General features: G+C 37.1%; 1 protein-coding gene across 2 annotated transcripts in view; it reads right to left on the bottom strand.

Annotated features, from left to right (window-relative positions):
- CHN1 (chimerin 1) overlaps positions 1 to 15,360 on the bottom strand; it is a 136,802-nt gene that overhangs the window by 87,068 nt on the left and 34,374 nt on the right. For both annotated transcript variants that reach the window (XM_060779405.2, XM_060779396.2), the window contains exons 2-3: positions 7,824 to 7,862; positions 5,559 to 5,614 (exon numbers count right to left, since the gene is read on the bottom strand). In XM_060779405.2, the coding sequence (XP_060635388.2) occupies positions 5,559 to 5,614; positions 7,824 to 7,862 (95 nt within the window). The remainder of the gene's footprint in view (positions 1 to 5,558; positions 5,615 to 7,823; positions 7,863 to 15,360) is intronic.

Raw genomic sequence — 15,360 nt, 5'->3', positions numbered from 1 at the left:
GAATTGTAATACAATGGTATGGTTGCTGATGACACGATAAATAAATAACCTATATCACTAAATGGTATAGATTTTAAAATATGTACCAGCTTGATAATAGATTGCAAAAAAAAATAATTTCAACTTTGATTTAAACCTAATCATTTAAAATAAAGGTAAAGGTTGTCCTGACATTAAGTCTAGTCGTGTCTGACTCTGGCGGGTGGTACTCATCTCCATTTCTAAGCTGAAGAACAGGCATTCTCAGCAGACACCTCCAAGGTCATGTGGCCGGCATGACTCCATGGAGTGCCTTGGGTGCCTTAGATGTGGGAGTCAGGGAACTACTGCTCCCAGGATGCCTCTGGGAGCATATCCCAGGCACGCTGCCGCCCCGGGGCTGATGGGAGTTGTCTTCCAGAGGCGATTCCTTGGGCCTAAGGTGTGCCCTGTGGCCTTCGAAGGAGGGCCTTGAAAGTAGATTGGGTGGAGAGGTGGGGGCTGCGGGAACAGCCCAGCAGGCCATCACCCCCAGCAGGTCTCCATGGAATGCAGAGTCATCTTAAATGGCAAGTATATCCCTAACTCTCTATTTTGTGTTGAAAAGTTGGGGGGTTGTCTTATACCCCCAGTCGCCTTGTATGCCGGAAAATACGGTAGTTATAGACCTAGTAGGCATAAATTCTGGTTAATATTTAATGTTTATTTTACTTAAGTGATATTTGTCTTTACTGTTCTAATGTAGCACAAATCCTATGTAAATTCATACTACGTATTCTTGACATTAATATTGAAATCTAAAATATATACAGAACAGTAAAAAATTCTTTTCTATTTCTTAATTCTTTGTTGTAATAACATCATGATATATAACTGAGATCTGCAGAATGTAATTTCACTTTGCATAATTATTTAAAATTAAAATTATAAAAATAACACATTATGTTTCCCCTGTCTTGGTGTTTTATTTATACAGGTAACTGACCCCCCCCCCCCCAACAATGCGCATTTCATTTTTATAAAATATCTCTTCCAATGTTTTTTAAAATATAACAATACATTATAATAGTATTCACAATGCCTCTTTAAGATACCAGATATCAGAACAGGAAAAAACATAGTTTTTAAGCAGAGGCTGGATGGCTATCTGTTGAAGGTGCTTTGATCGTATCTTCCTGCATGGCAGAATGGTGCTGGATTTGATGACCTTTATGGTCCCTTCCAACTTGATGATTCTATTAGATTCCTATGTTGATTTGAACTAGCAAGTCAAACCTTTGGATTCAATGTCCATGAAAACATTATACAAGCAGTACCCGACTTACAAAAATCTGACTTACAAACATCTCATGGTTACAAACAGGGGTGAGTCAACAAGAAGTGAGAAAAATCTACCCCTCCAAAGGGAAATTCACTCCTGAAAGAGTTATCATGGGGAAAAGGTATCTCAACTGAAGCTTTATCACCAATCCTTGTTTCCACAACAAGCCATTTTTTTTTTCAAAATCCAATTATTACAGGGACAGAAAGTGAGGTGAAATCTTCCAAACAGGGGCACACACACCAAAACAAACACCACAAGGGTGTTAATCCTTCCCTATGCTATCCAAAGCATGCATGTATGTGTGCGTGGCTGGAGTTGTCTAAAAATGTACCGTTCCAATTTACAAATTTAACTTATGAACAAACCTACAGAATCTATCTTGTTCGTAACTTGGGGACTGCCTGTAAAGCATTATTAAAGTGCTATGCAGTATATAAACAATAGCTGTGCTCATTTTTTGCAACTTTTCAGGTTCTTTCTCTTTTATGGCTATATACTGAGCGTCTGAAAATCAGCAGTGTTTATCACAACTTATTACTTAAAGACCTTTTTTTTAATCGTGTCAGAAGCAACTTGAGAATATACTTGAGAATTGGCTATCTGCAAGGATGTTGTCCAGGGGGCGTCCGGATGTGTTACCATCCTATGGGAGGCTTCTATCATGATTTCTTATGAAAGACATAAGACAATTGGCAAAATATATATGTTCTTCAAATCACTTGCCACCAAAAGGAAAATGATTATAATGCTTTAACAGATGGAAGCATGTGAACTGATCTAGTTTCTGGAAGTATGCCAGTGGAGTACTACATGTGTAGTTTACTCATTTTCCTGCTCTTCACATGTGGTTCTACTCAACTTGCAAGTGTCATGGTAAAGTCACTGAGGAGAAAAAAAGGCCCAGAAGATTGGTACCACTGTTACTATTTTGAAACTTCATACCAGATTACACGCTGGACTGGGGGACCTGTATAGCACTTCTAATACTGCTAGACTATTATTCCTATTATCCCTGACCAATGGCGATAGTGCCTGGGATGGAAGAAGTTGCAATCCCACATTATCTGGAGGTTGACCAGAAAAGCTTCTGACAATGGGGAACCCTGAATGCTGTATTCATCTCCAGTTCCAGAAATACGCATATCAAGACTCATGTATGTGCTTATGCATGTGAGAGCCCATGTATATTCTTAAATGGATCAGCGCAATTGCAACAAATGTTTATGATAAACATAAATGTTTGTTGCACCAAAATAAAACCTCAGCCTTAGTGCTATAGGAAGGAAAGAGAATTAACATGATCCAAGAGAAAGCTCTTTTTAGAAAATTCATTAATAGATTCAAAAGCAAAATTGCTAATTTCTCCTGATTATTTTCTATCTTCATGATTAGGAATCAATATTAACTAGATAGATATCAAAATGCCTTCCATCCCAATATTCTCATAAACCAGTATTTTCTTTAAAAGCACAGACTACTGTACTTCATACCTATTATAGCTTTATTTTCCATTCTGGAGGCTTAAAGGATATTTGGAAGAATTGCAGCTGGCAAGTGAAAGAAATCAGACAAAGAAATTCTAATTTAATTCAGTAAATTAATCCTGTTTGTGATCTAAGAAACATAAGCTATTAAAGCCATGCTCCTGTGTCTGTGTCAAAATGACAAACACATTTTGAAGATTAATTTCTACTCCTTTGGCTACGTGATGAAAGTGTTGCAATAAAAGTTAAAACTTTAATCATTTTTATTATCTATTTAGCGTAAATAGAGTTTTGTAGTTCTATTGTAACTAGTGGAGTTAATATGTGGCATATTAAAAATTGAAACTGATATTATTCCATGATCCAGGAGTTGGTTGTAGAACAGATGAAAAAAAACCTGTTCAGTGAAAACCTGTCACGATGACTTAAACTACTGGATTTTTGGATAAGTTTAAGTATCACACAGTAGGATGAGAAAAAATATTATGGTATCATTTCCCCCTCTTTTTCCACATCATCAAAGAAATTGGACAGCATTGATCACCAGCATTGAGATGATGGGATTTCCTCCAAAAGATATGTCTGAGGCTTTAGAAGTTTCTGAACAGCACTGTGCAGGTGTAGATCAACCTGTGTGTGAATCACAAAGCCAGAAATAGCATAAAAAGAACAAAGGGTGGCAGAAGAATGAAATCTAGCAGTGCCTTTATGACTAAGCAATTTATATTTAGCATGAGCTTTGGTGGATATCAATCCACTTCCTCAATTATACAGGTAGTAGTATTAAAACATATCCATGAAAGCTTATGCCAAAATACAAATTATTTGGTCTTAAAAATGCTGCCAGATTCCTTATCATCTTCCTTTGTTTTAATGCTGCTATAGACTAATATGGCTATTTCTTTGAATCCAGTAGTAGTCGGTTCATCTGCTACCCATTATTAAGAAAAAAATGACATCTATACTATATTAATAATACTTTTACAACCATATTTAATTTGGCCACTGAATAAAGCTTCAATAAAGGTCTTCAAGGTAAGTTAGTATATACCTTTCATCAATAACTAAATAGCTAAATAATGGTGTCTTTTCACCACTGAGATATGTTTACAAGACGGCAGATGAAAAACAGTATTTAATTCTTGTCGAAAACAACAAATAACAAATCAAAACAGTGGGTAAAACAATCTCAATATGAAATTATAAAAACTAACCTAAAAATTAACCAAAACTTACTCTTAAATAAACATAACATAATGCATTACAAACATTTACAACATAATAAACTCTTACAATTAGTCTAAAAAGGCATTAAAAGCTAAGGTGGTGTACAACATCCAGCAGGTGGAGGTAGGTGTCCAATATCTAGGCAAGGATATATATAAAATGTACTAGTCCTCCTCCTCTCCATGAGCTAAGGTGCATAAGTGTGTTTTTAAAAGCTTTTTAAAGGAGAGGAGAGGAGGTATCATTTTTAGTTATTTAGGGAGGGAGTTCAAAAGGCAGGGAGCGATCACGGAGAAGGCCCCTTCTCTCGTTTTTACCAACTGTGCTTGAAATGAGGGTGGGACTAAGAGAAAGGCCTCTCCTGAGGATCTCAGGGATTAGGCAGGTTCGTACAGGGAGATGTGATCAGCCAAACAGCCTGTACCTGAGCCATCTTCGGCTTTAAAGATTATAATCAGCATTTTGAATTGTGCCCAGAAATGTACTGGCATCCAGTGGAGCTGCTGCAACACGGGGTGTCTGATCTCTGTAGCCAGCCCCAGTTAGCAACCTGGCTGCAGCTCTTTGGATCACCTGAGGTTTCCAAACTATCTTTGAAGGCAACCCCATGTAGAGTACATTACAGTAATCCAAACATGATATAACTAAGGCATGTACCACCATGGCAAGATCCGGCCTCTCAAGGAATGGGTGCAGTTGGTGCACAAGTTTTAATTTGTGCGAAAGCACTCCTGGACACAGCAGAAACCTGGCTCCCAGGTTCAGTGCCGAGTCCAGGATGACCCCCAAACTGTGGACCTGTCTCTTAAGGGGGAGTGTAATTCCATTCAGTTTCAATTTATTTGCTCTCATCCAGTCCATTACTGATGACAGGCACTGGTTTAGGGTCAGGACAACTTCCTGCGTTTTAGGTGAAAAGAGGTTTAACCTTTCCTTGAAAAGGTAGCAAGTTCAACTCCGAACTTGTATTTTCCACTTATTTTGCAATAGAGCAGAATCCACAAAATTAACAGAAAGATACATGGAGAGCAGTGCAGCACCATAATCAAGTTGTTTAACAAAAAATTGGAAACATATTTTAAAAATGAATACACTTCCTGACAAGCCAAAGAAAGACAACCAGAGACCATGTGCATAATCTGACCCTCATAGGGCCCAAGGGATGTCTCACATCTTCCTGAAGAGAAGGAAATCTACACAAGTAAATATCACCTTCTAGTTGTGAAGACAAGCAAAGAGGACTCTGAAGTGCCTTTCCAATATATTTCCAATACCAGTCACCCCACTTTGGACTGATTACCTCAAAGCTACATCAAAGGCACTACTTTAGAACTGAACAAACATCATTATGATTTCAGCCAACACTCCCATCATAGTGTGATTCCAAAACATTGTACAAAATTAAGGGGAAGGGAGTCAAGGGCTGTAGATGCAAAAGTGAGCTCTGGTGAACTCTCAAACATAGGAGGATTAGAATGTAAACTAAGGAACAATATACAATTTTGAAACAAGCTTTCATTGGTTATTGCTTTCATGGTACCCACCTCAGATGTGCATGTAATTCTTCTAGGATGGGGAGCTTCCTGTTGCAATTGATACACTATGAGAAGGCAGAAGTAAATCAGATTTTATTTTAACGTTTGCCACTTAACTTGAATGTAAAATAAACATTTGAGCATTATCTTATAATGATCTCTCCACATCAGGGGGTCAGTTATCATTATTAGATTATTTTTATGTCACTTTTTCATATATCTAGGAATTACCTTCAGTATAACAAAATACAATTATATAAGGAAATGATTTATACATTATCACAGTTATTAATATGACTTGATAGTGACAGTGATGGACATTTAATGCATTGCTTAGGTAAGTGGTGCAGAACATGTCGCCTTCCAGATAGTGGACTAGCACTGAATAAGCATCATTATGATTTCAGCCAATGCTCTTATCATAGTGTGATTCCAAGACGTTGTACAAAATTAAAGGGAAAGGAATCAACAAAAAAGGCACTAGCTACTTCGGCAATATCCACAAAGATCAAAAAGGCCAGATATTCCCCATCACTGATTTGGGTCAGGGCCAAATCTTCTTAAAATACAATATATACTAACAAACCACTACAGATTTACAAGTGTAGAGGAGGTAATCCAGAATCCAGTAAACAATTAAAAAAACTGGTATCTCCTAGTTCCCAATAAGAGATCATTATAATAAATTAATGCTATGTGACATATAGACTGACATAAACAACAAACAGACAAGCAAAGCAAAAGCTCACTCTCTTTACAAAAGGGTTGTTTTTCAGAGATTTATTATTCCTATTTTGCAACCACACATGCTTTCTTTTGTGACAAGCACTAGTTGTATGACTGTTGTGATTAATGATGTTTAATATAAGCGATGCAATGAGTGCCAATTTTATCCTTTAATCATCAGCTTGAAGACAAAGGCCTGCTTCAAGTCACTCTCTCTGTTAATGGTTTTATATTAAGTAACTGGCTTGGCATATGACAAGCGACTGATATAACAAGTTATGACTCAAAAGCGGCACTGTGGGACACTTAAGAGGCTCTGAAGCAGACAAAGGTTCTGACAATAGCGATTATGGGATGGCAGCTGTGGGCAAGGGAGTCTTAAAGGCACTGCAATTTTTCCAGGCTCTGGAGAGAGAAAGGGGGAAAAAGCCTGGGCAGAAATGAAATCAAATGAAGGTTGGCACTGCATTAATTTCAATATAGAACTCACTTTAATCACAGTGGAATACAGTGATGAAACACTGATAATGACAGTTAAGTCCCTTGGTATCATTTGTCTTCACTCAGGGGCAGCAGGAGCAAATGCCTCCAAGTAAAGACAACTGAAAGATACATCACTCCATGCTTCTTCCAGTCCTTTTTTCTTGAAAACAAATGAACACCAAAACAATACAGATATACCTTTTGATCAATGCTCTCCAATTTTTTACTTTTTGAAAAACATTGTACTATTTTTATTGTTTCAGCTTCTGCTTATAACAAATTACTTCGGGTAACAAGGTTCACCAAATTTAAACTTCAAATATAGCTAACTAGACTTGCAAGGTTAGAACTAAAAGGTTTTGGTTTAGGGACTCACCAGGATTTCTGTCTCAATTTTGTTCTATTCGTTCACTGTTGCATACCCATCCATGTTCATGAATAGATTTAGAATGAGGAGAAACCAATTTACTGAAGATCTCTTATGTTCTAAACTGGATTTAGTCATTCTCTAATAAAGGGCTTTTTAAAATCTCTGTGGGAAAGATGATGTAAATTGGAGTAACACGTCCTTCACGCATGCCACATCAGCTAAAATCCATCATAATATTGTGCTTAAAGTGCCATGATTTTTATATTCAGTGCTTTATATGACTTAATATATACATAAACCATAACTGTTTGAGCAATCTTATTGCAGCACCAGAGCTTCCTGACAGAGAAGGCTAAATATCTCACAAAGCTGCTGTACGAATCAAAAGATTCTATAGCATTGGTGTCAAACTGTTATTAATCTGCAGTGTGGCTACAACCCAAGTGGTCTTAATAGGAAGAATTGTGCAACCAAAACCCCTTCAACCTTAATAGATTCTCTTAACAATCTGAGCTTTTAGCTTGCAATTCACTTTGTTTCAGAAAATGAAAATCACAGTCAATCACATATGACAATAAGCAGAGAATATATGTGAATATTGAAATTCAACTGAATTAATTTGGAAATACTAACAATACCAGTTTGTAGGAAGTAGGAAGAGAGGATGACATAAAAAAAATAATTCAAATACTCACAGTAAGATTTCCATACTGGTGGCCTGTACTCATCAGTATCTGAAACAACAAAAGGATAATGTTATATATACCATAGCAGCAAAACAGTCGATCTGTAAAACATATACAAGGAGAAAAGTGTTAATAAAAATCTAACTGAAATATACACAAAATGCAGGTTGAGCATCAATTATTCTGAAATACTCTAAAATCCACAATTGTCCACGTGTGGCTGAGATACAGGCACATTTTTGCTTCCTGATGGTTCAGTGTACACACACTTTGGACCTCATCTCACTGAGGTCCAAATTACAGGAGATAGTGGGGGGATTTGCCATGCATTGTGGTAAATACAGTAGGCAGCAGGGGCATCTGTCACCCCGCGCCCCACGTCATTCACTTACCATCCCATGGGGAAAAGCATTGACACCCAGCTTCCCCCCACACTAGTCCCATTCTTCTCTATGAGAACATGGGAAGCCTCCTGTGTTCTCTTTTCAGCATCCTAGGATATTTGCAACATGCTGGAATGACGGAGCCCCGTCGGAAGTAGCTGTGTGTTGTCTGATGGCATCTGGCAGGCTCCAACCTCCCAGCATGCTGCAAGCATTCTAGGATGCTAAAAACTCCTGATACAATGAAGTCTTTTGTTTTGTGCATAAAAATATTAAACAGTTTACAAAACAACCTTCAGGTGTGTGTGTGTGTGTGTGTGTGTATGAAAGAAGAGCCCATGGTGGTGCAGCAGGTTAAACTGCTGAACTGCTGCACTTGCTGACCAAAAGGTCAGTGGTTCAAATCTGGAGAATGGCTTCTGCCAACCTAGCAGTTCGAGAACTGAGTAGATCAATAGGTACCACCCCAGCAGGAAGGTAAAAGCGTTCCGTGCAGTCATGCCAACCACATGACTTTGGAAGTGTCTATAAAGAACACTGGCTCCTTCGCTTAGAAATGGTGATGAGCACCACCTCCCTGAGTCAGACACGACTAGACTTAATGTCAAGGGGAAACCTTTTCTATATGAAGTATAAGTGAATTGTGTGTTACGCTCAGGTCCCATCTTGAAAAAAAAATCTTATAATGTATTCAGGTATTCCAAAATCTGAAAAATCCAAAATAAAAAATATAATTCTGGTTTCAATCATTTTGGAAAAAGAATAATCAGTCTGTGTCCCATAATCGTTTCCTGTTCAATGTATCTGAAACCAGAGCTTGAAAACATCACCCCGATCCACAATAGTAATAATAATAATAATAATAATAATAATAATAATATCATCATCTTTATTTATAGCCCACCCTATCTCCTCAAGGGGACTCAGGGAGGCTTACAACAATATAAAACACAGTGGCAAACATGTAATGCCAGTGAAACATGTAACAAATAAAAAAATTAAATAAATATGACATAACACATTTAACATATTATATCTATAAAAACGTATTAAAATCCAACTAAAATAATTGGGGTTAAGATGGTATACAATTCATTTACATGATGCCTTTTCCTCAAAATTGCGATTCAAGGCAGCTTATAAAAGTGGAAGCCACTGCAGTAATTCATTTTTGCCAAATGAGCCCTATTGAAAGAGAAAATCTAACATACTGATGGGAACTGAGGAAAATAAGTTTGAAGTAAAGGTCAACATTTTCTTCTTCGACTCTAAGTTGAATCAAATTAATGAAACATAAAAGAAACAGAATGTTTGAAACCCATATAAAGGATCTGATAACATGGTTTGAAAACACATCAAGATCTTCTTCTGTTCATCTGTTGAAGGGATTTTGTTCACTTGCCTGAACTAGCTCTGCTATACTCCCAAGTGGCATCATTTACAGAGGCCAGCAGCCATAGCTGAGCCCAGGGACTCTTCCCCAAGGTCACAGCAAAGTCACCTGCCTGGTCACAGAGAAATAGCAACACTTACAGCTGCAATGATGGAATTCTAGTTAGATTCGTAAACTATTAATCATCGCCTCTCAGCTATTGTGGATTTCATTGTAACTCAAGGGTTTTTTTTGTGTGTGTGTGTTTTTGTTGCAGTAATTAAATAATTTTGTGCTTACGTCTATCTCCCAAGTACATTTGTGTACATACATTATCATTTAGTCTGCTCCCCCCCAGCGAAATATTAAAGCAATTGCCACCAATTAATTATTACTTGCATCTGGGCTAGCATTACCTTTATGCAGAATGAGGAAACTGATTAATGCAACAAAGATGGTGGTGTTAGAGAGTGGCCATTCTTCCTTTAAAAAAGATTTTTTTAATTGTTTTACTCCACTCCCACCCTCCAACCTTTCCCCTTGGGCATACCCTTTGTACAATAAACTATAGAAATAACATTTGAAATATCAATCTTACTCTCATTTTTTCTACTCCACACCTTAAAACATGATCTAAGTAATTCCTAACTGGATCTCACACACTCTATTATAACATTTTCTATTTTATCTATATTGTTCAATTTACAATTTGTTATTTCCACATTTAACATATTGACTATATAATTATATCAATTTGTAAGAGTCCATTTTGTTTTATCTCTCCAACTGCTCACTAAAACATTTTGAGCACACGCTATTAATTTGTCAACTACCCTTTCCTTTTGCACATTATAAACTCCTGGTATTCTTGGATGTAATACATTTCTATTGGCTATTATTATTCGTAAATTTAACATTCTATTCATTTCTCCTCCAATCATTCTCCAGCATGCCTCTACTCGATCACATTCCAGTATCATGTGGCCATTCTTCCTGAGCTCCCTGGATGCTTTTCTCTGGGTGCCTCTATGTAAAATTAATACAGTTTAACACCATGTTAATTGCCATAGCTGAATGATATAGAATCCCTGGATTTTTAATTTGGTGAGGCACCAGCACTCTTTGGCAGAGAAGACTAAATACCTTGTAAAACTACAACTTCCAGGATTCCATAGCACTGAGTTAAACCAGTTAAACTGGTGTATTAATTCTATAAGTAGATGCATCTTGAGTTACAGGGTCAATTTTGCACACACACGGATCATCATTCTTTGCCTGTAGCATTAAATGGCTACGTGCATGTGTAGAATGAACCTTCACTATCCATCACCAGAATTTCCTTTTGGTGCCAAATAAGTCACAAAGTTTTACAGAAACAGTTCGTACTAATAATCTTCAAGTAAAGTATATTGTGGAAATCGGCCTTCAGAACTGATGATATCCTAGGAACTTTTTACTTCAGTTTCTAAAGAAAACGGTTTTGACAAAGGTTCTCTCTTTTATCAGCATGCAGTTTGCCCTCCACATTTGCGAGTTTCACCTTGTGCATCTGATTATTCATCAATTTGATTAATATGTTCTCTCTAGGAATCTCTGAGTCTTCCATCATAACTCTGTGGTCAAATTCCAGCACAGGGCTGAGTTGGAGGACCTAGAAATTCATAAAGAGAATGTTTTTCTGGGCATTCGTAGGTCCCCTAGTAAGTATGCTTCTATGGTCAACATCTCGCAGACGTTCACCATTGAGTTGTGCTGGAAAAACAAGAGATTCCTAGAGATATATTCCTTCCGGTTTAAAAAGTGGCTTTTAGTTGTGCCCCCCAGCCTCCACTTTTGTGGGGGTCCTATGTCTTTAGCTGCAGTAAATGTGGAAGTCTAACTGTACCTGAATAGAAACTTATTTTACAACTAAATGATTGAAGGGGATGAAGCATCTGTTCAGCTAGTAAAACACATTGCAAACCAGTGTTCTGGTTAAACTGGTGTTACTATAAGCTATACATCTTAATTAAAAGAAACAAAAATAACTGAATGGAAGAGCAAGGCTATTTTTGCCAGTGCTCAAACATCCTGATTACATCTCAATGAAGAATACTTTGCTTATAAGCAAATATTTACCATTCAAGATTACTGGAAAGAGTATTTATACCATGCAGGTGTTCACATATATTTTGTTTTAAAGTACCACTTATGAGCCTTTCTCCCTTAATCTTGTTTGCACATCTGAGGCCACCCACATTATGGAAGAAAACAACAAATATTATCTGATAAACATGCTTCATCAGTGACAGATAAGCAGAAGATCTTTACAGCATTATTCTTTGCCATCAAGAAGATGCTATTTGAAGATGATACAAAATATTGCCTCTGTTTTTTAACCCTGAGATCCCAATGTTATACTCTTATGCATAGCACCATCTGTGAGATCACAGTACAGAGACATTTAGTTTTCAGATTTTAGAAGCTTGTCTAGTCCTATGGTGGGGAAGAAACACATTTCACTATTGATACTCTGGTGCAAAATACAATATATTATGGTCCTTGGTATCTGCTAGAGCTTGGTTCCAGACACCCCCACCGACATTGATACAAAAATCTGTGAATGCTCAGGTTCCACTATATGCAGTGCTGGAGTAAAATGATGTGACTTATAAAAAATTTAAAAAACAAGGTTTGCTTTTTGGATTGTATTTTGAATATTTTCAAGCTGTGGGTGGTGGAATCTGTGAATATGGAGTTGTAGATATGGAAAGTTGAAAGGCCCGGGGGGGGGGGGGGGAGGGGGAGGATGCAACAAAGAGACAGAACTACCTATCAATCTCAGAAAGGGAAGACGGAACAATAACGTTGCATCCTGGCCCCACCACTATTTAACTTCCACGTCCACTCCATGGTGGATCATCTTTATAATATGGACTTTCACGCCACAAAACTTGTGGGAAGACATATCATCACATTACTCTATGCAGATGATGCAGCACTACTGTCAAGAACACCTACTGGCCTTATAAGAGCACTGAAAACTCTAACACAATACTGCAACACAGATCAGCTACAACTTAACAACCAGAAAACCAAAATAATGACGGGATGACTTCCAGTCCACATGGATACAGACAGTAGCATATAAAATCTCATCCCTAAGTTTCTCTCTAGGGTTGCTACTCAGAGATTGTGCCCCTATGACTCTGGACACATAGAAACAACTGAGCATGTGCTCCTCCAGTGCCTGTTTTACACAGACATTCAAACTAGTCTCATCTCACAATTGTTATATAAACACCCAGTGTGCTTAGGACAATGTTACACCACTCTGTTGCTGTCAGATACCAACTCTGTTATAACCTATAATGTTGCCAAGTTCTGGATGGCAGTGTTTAAAATTTGCTGGGTGGTGACTGGTACTACAAGCTAGCATTCTAAGTTATCAGAGAATTGTAATTATAGATATATATTATTTCGTGCTCCCAGCCCCGAGTTTCCTAGACTTGTGTCTGACTGTACCCTCCCCTCCCTATGCTCCCTCATATTCTCCAAATGCTCTTAACTCTACCTTCAGTTTTCCCCTCTTTTTAAAAATTAATATCTTGTGTTTTAGTTTTCTAATATACCTTTATATTTTAGCTTTTAGCCAAGATTTTAATGAATTATGCTTTATTAGACTGTACCCAACTCTCCTTATGTTGGTCTATGACAAAATAAAGAAAGACTGAGAATATGGTCACTACACCATATTCTAAGTCAGTGGTTCTCAACCTGGGGTCCCCAGATGTTTTTGGCCCACAACTCCCAGAAATCCCAGCCAATTTACCAGCTGTTAGGATTTCTGGGAGTTGAAGGCCAAAAACATCTGGGGACCCCAGGTTGAGAACCACTAAGTGAAGGCATTGTTTTATATGTTTTAAATGTTTTAATGTATTTTATAATTCTATTTAAATGTTTTTAATTGTACATTTTTTTGAACGTATTGAATAGTTGCCTAGCTGTAAGCTGTCTTGAATCCCCCTACCCTGGGGTGGTTAGAAATGTCATAAATAAATAATAAATAAACTCTCAATGGTGAAGAAATGGAGCAGGATGAGGATAAGTGAGGATAGTCTTATGAATGAAATCTGATACAACACTAACAAACTTACACTGAAGGAAAGAGTCTCCCCTTCTCCGCTCTCTCTTAAGGGGTAATGGCATTAGGAAGATTGAGAACCACTGGTGTATATGAAGAGGAGGCACCCGATGATACGCAGCTAAAGTGCAGAAAAATAGAGTGCATCTACAATGCAGAATTAATGCAGTTTGATACCAGTTTGACTACCATGACGTAATGCTATGGAATCCTGGGATTTAAAATTTTATAAGCTGTTTCATCTTTTCTGTCAAAAGTTCAAACTGCAGCTCAAGGATTCCATAACATTGAGTTAAAGTGGTTCTTCATTTTAAATATTGTATTTGTTCCCGTTTTGTTTTTGTTTTTTTTACTTCAAAATAAGATATGTGCAATGTGCATAGGAATTTGTTCATAGGTTTTTTTAAAACCTCCAACGGTCTGAAGGACAGTGAACTGGCCCCCTGTTGAAAAAGTTTGAGGACTCCTGCAATATAGTCACCTACATGTTTTGGCTGTTTCCTTCCCACCTGAGAGAAATCATTGTTTTACTGAGAAGGGGCAGTAAACATTATAATCAGAACGTGAAACACAAAACAACCCTGGAAGCTCCTTGCCCTCACTTCTGTATTTCTAAAATATGCAAAATAAAAGGAAAAATTAATTTCCCCAAATGACATTGATTTTGTGAAAATTTTAGCGAAATGTGCTTTGTATAATTTTTAAAACAAATAAGTGTTTAATGTTATCTAAGGTGAACATAAACCGTTGTCTCTTATCGGAATTATTTTGCTTTCCCTTGATTTTCAGAAGCTGCTTTAATGTTTCATTAATATAAGAACTAATCTCCTTTCACTTAGAATTTTCGAATACATTAACCACTAGAAATATTCATGCAGTGTTAACAATGGGTTTTAATACATGGCAGAAAAGAAATTAAATATTGTAGTCCCAAGGAAGCCATAATTCTTGTTCCTAAAGGCATATACAATTATCTGTAGTACTACAAGGGGGATAATTAAAAATAAAATACTATTCTAAAGAAATTTTCTGCTGGAAGACACACTGCCATATATTTGTAGAGCACAATACATGCAGAATATAAATTCTTTCCACTCTATATAAACTTTTACAATATTAGAGAATCTCATTTTAAAAAATAATACTTTGCATAATACTTGATTTAGGCTTCAACTCCTTACAAGTTTAAGATCTTTTTGCCACTTACCCATCCAGCCTGGTGAAATGGATTGAGTATTGAGTGGCCTTGGGCAAGTCACATTCTCTCAGCCACAGAGAAAGGGAAACACACACTCCCTGCCCATTCCGGCAGGAAAATACCATGATAGGTTCACCTTAGAGTTGCCATAAATCAAAAATCACTTGAAGTCACACAACAACAAAATCTTATTGGATTTTCAGAATAGGCATGCCATGCACATAAATGCACTATTAATCTATATTTCATTGCATCATAAAGGTTACCCCAGTGTACTTTGATTACTTTCTGCCTACATCTTAAGTATGAACATATTTGGTGAAAATCAAACTTATGGTATTAACAAAAGTAGCAGCACCATACAAAGTCACACAGTATAAAATATCCTGTAAAAACAAGATACTTCTACGTAATTTTACTCACATTTAGGTACTTTATCTATATTATATTGACACACCTCTTCAACAACA

The sequence above is a fragment of the Anolis sagrei genome, chromosome 1 (assembly GCF_037176765.1).
Source record: "Anolis sagrei isolate rAnoSag1 chromosome 1, rAnoSag1.mat, whole genome shotgun sequence".
NCBI lineage: Eukaryota > Metazoa > Chordata > Lepidosauria > Squamata > Dactyloidae > Anolis > Anolis sagrei.
This window is presented reverse-complemented; position numbering and strand designations above follow the sequence as displayed.